Source organism: Hyla sarda, unplaced genomic scaffold, assembly GCF_029499605.1.
Source record: "Hyla sarda isolate aHylSar1 unplaced genomic scaffold, aHylSar1.hap1 scaffold_313, whole genome shotgun sequence".
In the NCBI taxonomy this organism is placed as follows: domain Eukaryota; kingdom Metazoa; phylum Chordata; class Amphibia; order Anura; family Hylidae; genus Hyla; species Hyla sarda.
This window is the reverse complement of record NW_026609858.1, coordinates 123,200-129,074: the sequence shown is the minus strand read 5'-3', so window position 1 is coordinate 129,074 and position 5,875 is coordinate 123,200. Positions and strand designations below refer to the sequence as shown.

At 42.3% G+C, this 5,875-nt stretch overlaps 1 protein-coding gene across 1 annotated transcript; it reads left to right on the top strand.

Annotated features, from left to right (window-relative positions):
- Nucleotides 1–1,569: 1,569 nt before the first annotated feature.
- Nucleotides 1,570–3,700, top strand: LOC130328701 (olfactory receptor 11L1-like). Its single transcript, XM_056553486.1, has 2 exons — nt 1,570–1,608; nt 2,771–3,700. The coding sequence occupies exons 1-2, from the start codon at nt 1,570–1,572 to the stop codon at nt 3,698–3,700; spliced, it is 969 nt and encodes a 322-aa protein (XP_056409461.1).
- The last annotated feature ends 2,175 nt before the right edge of the window (nt 3,701–5,875 follow it).

The following is a 5,875-nucleotide window of genomic DNA, read 5'->3' as shown; positions in this document are numbered from 1 at the left end:
TATGCCAGACACTACTATTCAGCCAACCCTTGCTGTACGCTGGATTCTACATGAATGCCACCCCCTGTTCTTTACTGGCTACCACTAGTACCACCAGTCAGCTATCTCCTGCTGTACACTGTCTACTACGTGATACCACCTTCTGCTGAACAAGGGGTATTTCTAGTTCTAACAATATGCCACCTCCTGCTAAACACTGGATTCAGTCCGCCACCTTCTGCCATATGTGTGCAACTTCTAGAACAAAATGTCAGCCACCTCCTGTTGTACGCTGGCTGCTACGAATTCCACCAATCTACCATTACCCTTTTTGTTCCTGCTTCCAGCCAGGCCTACACATACACAACTCATAATCTCCCAAAAAGGAATATTTTTTTCCAGATTTTTATACAAAAACTAAATTTTCTTCACTATTTTGAGACACCAATCCTGTTTCAACTCCTAAAAAGCGAACATTTTTTGAATGCTTGGAAAAAGCCCTTGCATCCACCAATATTTCTGTGTCCAATATAACACCAGCAGCACATGTCCACAACCAGATTGACTTTATTCTGCTTTATCTTAGTGTTAATAAACATACAAAATCTGCAAGTGCATTAAACAAGCTGTTAGTTACCAATGGTTACTGCATGTTGCCATAACTGAGCCTAAAAACCACATTATGAGGCAAGAAGATACTGAAGAATGTAGCACTCACCCTTAAATTGCAGTGAGTCGTTTTATTATAATCGGTGCAGGTTACACACAGGAATGGGAGGAATAAAACAACATGGGCTCCTCTGATCTCAGAGGATCGAGCTGTATGGAAAGACATCTTAGTGTTTAGTTACTAAATCCCCAGCAATCTCTCATCTTTTTTCTATATGTGCTGTTAAAACCCCTTTATAACTACATGAATACATCCTGGCAGTGTTTTACAGGGCTTTAGAGCTCTTTAGTGCTATGAACGTGTTTAGGGGCTTATTTCATTGCAGGTCCAGAGCAAACTAGTTAGACCAAAACTGAACATTTCATGAAAGTTTGGCAAGCTCGGTAAATCAAACTTTTCAAAAACTTTTTTTCTTAAATGAGATTTTAGACTTTATCCCTACGATGATGTTTTGTGTAACTAAAGGTTAATTTTTTTACATATTCCAATAAATTAGAACATATTCCCTGGGATAAATCTGTAAATAATTCTATTCCTCCTCTGAGCGGCACACCGGAGACTCATCAGGCAGCAGCGGAGATATCTATTGGGAGTTCTTATCCCTGCACCTTGTCTTCATATTGTAGATAAATATGGGCAGGTAAGGCTTAACATTCAGGTGTCTGGTGGCTGTGTAGGCTGAGGACGCTGCCAGGTAACATTGTCATCATCCGGGGCTTACACTGATAACTGAGAGAAAAGCCAAGAAAACCTCCATGAGAACGATGGCTGAGGATCCAGACAGAAGTGATGGAAAAAAACTGAAAACATTTGCAAATCCTTGCACTATAGTTTTCCTCTGAGTTGGTTCCACTCCTGGTATTGGCTAAAAATACTTCTCAAATAGTGACCAGAAACCTAGGTGTGACCCCATCCTGAAGATGTCCTGTGGTATCTGCACCAAGACGTCAGCAGATCCGGTAAGTTGTGAGGAGTCACCACCCTCATCTCTTTGTCATGTTCTTCATTCCTGAACAATGTTTGCAGTTTGACCGGGGGCTGATTATTATCCTGCTGATAGAGGCCGCTGCCATTATGGGGCCCCGCTGCCATGAAGAGGGGATTATACAATTGTCAGGTAGGTGCTTACATGTCACAGTAACCTCCACATGGTGCCAGTACACAAGGCCTCCAGCAGAGCATTTCCCCTGCTGTCTTGTTTTCTTCTCATAATGCATCCTGGTGCCATCTCTTTCTCAGGTAAGTGACACACATGCACCGGGCTGTCTACATGATGGAGAACATCATCCTTCAGATCAACATCCTTCTTCCATTGCTCAGGTTCTGAGGCCCATTGTAGACACTTTTGGGGTGGATTGCGGCAGTATGGTCACTTTAACTGGTCTGTGGGGTCCAATACACTCCAACTGTGATGTCCTGTGTAATGTGACTCCTTTGTATAATGGCCGGCAGTAGGTTTTTCCTCAGTTTCAGTTTTCTACTGTGGTATCAAAAACCAGATGGGCTAGCTTTAACCACCACTCATCAATGAGCCTTGGGCCCCTTGACCCTATCCCCTTGCCTCAGTTGTATTTCCTTGGATCACTTTTGGTAGGTACTAGCCATTTCACACTGGGGACTCCCACAATCCAGCTGTTCTAGAGACAATCTGACCTGGAGCCTACACATTATTTGTCCCTTGCTGCAGTCACAAATTTCTTTAGTTTGCCCAATTTTTCAGGTTCCACAGAACTGACGGATCACTTGATATCTCCCCCATCAGGCGCCATTGTCACAACTCAATATTCTTCACTTCACCTTTCAGTGATTTTTATATCATGGCCAAGTGGGGACAATAATATTATGTGTTATAAAATAGGAATGACACGGAAAATGTCGGAAGGAAAAGAGATTCTAGGGATCCGGTAAAAGCAGTGACCTTTATTATGGCAATCCTATAAAATACAGAAAACAGAACGCAGAACTACTGATGGTCAATGCATTTCGGACCTCATGGCTACTTACTCGTGATTGTCACAATGAAGGGGAAAGCTCGTACTGGGTCCTTGGAATCTCCTTTCCTCTTGTGTAACTTGAGGGATATAAAATAACGTTATCTCTCCTCCACTCTCTGTCCTACAGGAGAAGAATGTGACTGCGGTCTACAAGTTTTTCCTCTTAGGATTTCAGATTAATGGAGATGTAAGAATTCTCCTGTTCTGTCTTTTCCTGGTGGTTTACTGTGGGACCATATGTGGGAACCTCCTGATCATCTCCCTGGTGTCCTCCAGCAGGAACCTCCGCACCCCCATGTACTTCTTCATCTCACATCTGTCCATCAGCGACATCTTATTATCCACAGACATTGTCCCTAATATGCTTCATATTGTCCTGAATAATGGGGGGGCTATTACTTTTATTGGCTGTATTACTCAGCTTTGTTTTTTTAGTTCTTCCGAAAATGTTGAGTGTTTTCTCCTCTCTGTGATGTCCTATGACAGATACGTGGCCATCTGTAACCCCCTCCGCTACTCCTCTATCATGACCAGTGGACATTGTGTGGTATTGACCATCATTTGCTGGTTGGTCGGGTTTTCTATCGCTTTGTTTGCCATCATTATACTGATAAATCTAAACTTTTGTGGACCAAATATCATTGACCATTTCTTCTGTGACATCATGCCTTTAGTAGACCTCGCCTGTTCTGACACTTTTATTGTGCACTTGGTGATTTATCTCATAGGAACTCCAGTTCTCTTTATTCCAACCACCATCATTGTTGTGTCTTATACTTATATTGTCTCATCTGTCTTAAGGATCTCATCCAGTACCGGTAGACAGAAAGCCTTCTCCACCTGTAGCTCCCACCTCATTGTGGTCTCCATATTCTACGGGACTCTGATCAGTGTTTATCTCATCCCAACAAAAGGCCGAACACTCTCCATAAGTAAGATCCTCTCCCTGCTATACACAGTGTTCACTCCTTTGGTCAACCCCATTATATACAGTCTGAGGAATAAAGACATCAGGAAAGCCGTACAGGAAACCCTTCAGAAGCCAGTTATTTGGTGAATCATCAGTAACATTATATTCATCAGTGAGACAGTGGTGTAGCAATAGGGGGTCACAGACGTCGCAACTGCCACTGAACCCATAAGCCATGGGACCCAGAGACGTCCACACCACACTAAGACGGACTCCTGCTGCTTGACACATCATGGGCATGTGACCCGCACTGACCTTTTTTCCCGTCTCCTCTGATAAATTCCAAGAGATTGCTGTGGGCAGGGGTACGTGGTGCACTTTTTCCAATAAATAACTTTCACAACATTACAGAATTTCTTGGACTTTTGGTAAAATCTGTTTCGGATTTAGATTCTTATGGAATGACAGGCAGGTTGGTAGTGGTGCCTTTCATTCCTTTAACCTGTCCAGGTTTAAGTTTGGCCTAAGATGGTAGTCAGAATCCCAAGGTTCATCCTCTAGATAATGCATATAGTTTGTCTACTGTTTGGTCAGGGGATTGATAGGAAATCACCTGTATAGATAGTGAAAAAAATTGTTAGCTAGCGCTTTAACAAGCAGGATTTATTTAGCATTTTTATGCCTGAAGGTGAAGTCTGTAACTTGTTTTGTGATGAAGATTATAGACAAGAAAAGCCCTGTTAGAAATACACGTGTGTGCCACCATCTCTGACTATTGTTTTGCCAATATTTGCCTCTCTAAATGAAGCTAATCTCCCACAACCTGTCATGTCATGCAATTGTAAATGTGCACGGTTAAATATGTTCTCAATCCAAAGTTACTGAACCTACCGATGAGGATCTTCACAGGTTGGCTTACTGTGGTGCACTATGTGGACTAATACAACTGTTGTCTGTAAATGGATAGCCAGAAGGATGTCTTGTGCTGTGGCAGTCAAGTAGCATTGAATCTGAATTGTGGCCAACAAAGAGATATGTGTGTTGCACAGAGGTCCTTGTTTAGCCTTCTTCTCTCTGGCCTAAACAATATTCTCTTTCTTGAAAATAAAGAAACTTCTAACACAATATGCTCACAGTGTGAACAAGAACAGAAACAGTGACAGTTATTTTTTGTACAGTTGCAGTTGTGTTGTTTTTTTAACCCTTTACAATGCAATAAGAATATTATAAATAACTTGTACTATAAATTTTACTCTCAGACACAAGACAAATGGAAAGTAGCTGGAACAGGAAACCACTCACTCCCCCCCTAACCCCTTAAGGCCCATGGGTTTTTCCATTTTTGCACTTTTCCTCCTCGCGTTTTAAAAATCAAAACCCTTTCAATTTTGCACCTAAAAATCCATATGATGGCTTATTTTTTTGTGCAACCAATTCTTCTTTGCAGTGACATTAGTCATTCTACCCATAAATCTACAACGAAATGGGAAAAAAATCATTGTGCGACGAAATTGAAGAAAAAACGCCCTTTTGTAATATTTGGGGGCTTCCGTTTCTACGCAGTACATTTTTTGGTAAAAATTACCCCTTATCTTTATTCTCCAGATCCATGCGATTAAAATGATCCCCTACTTAAAAAGGTTGGATATTGTCGCACTTCTGGAAAAAATCATAACTACATGCAGGAAAATGTATACGTTTAAAATTGTCATCTTCTGACCCCTATAACCCCTTCTGACCCCTTTTTTATTTTTCTGCATATGGGCCGGTTTGGGAGCTCATTTTTGGCGCCCTGTTCTGAAGTTTTTAGCGGTACCATTTTTGTATTGATCGTACCTTTTGATTGCTTATTTTGGACTTTGGAATTTTTTTGCGCTTACGCCATTGACCATGCGGTTTAATTAATTATATATTTCTATAGTTCGGACATTTACGCGTGCGGCGATACCACCTATGTTTATTTTTATTTAAATGTTTATTTTTTTTTTTAAGGGAAAAGGGGGGGCGGGGTGATTTGGACTTGATCCATCTACGTGAACCTCCTCCGGATGCCTGATGAAAAACTGCCAGACCGCCGAGTAGCTGATTTTCCCACCAACAGTCCGCACTGATTGACTGCTACCGGTGCCGTCTCCAGGAACCCCTGTTCCACTACCTCCCGGGAAGGTAGGCTGCCATGAAGCAGGCGGTCTCCCCCGGGCACGATTGGCTCCTGAATTTCCACTTCTGCCACCACGCTGACTGCCAACCGTGCTACCGCCTTGCTTTCTCAGCTGCTGCCTCACGGGCAGCCTGCAACTCTCTTCTCCTGATGATGATGAA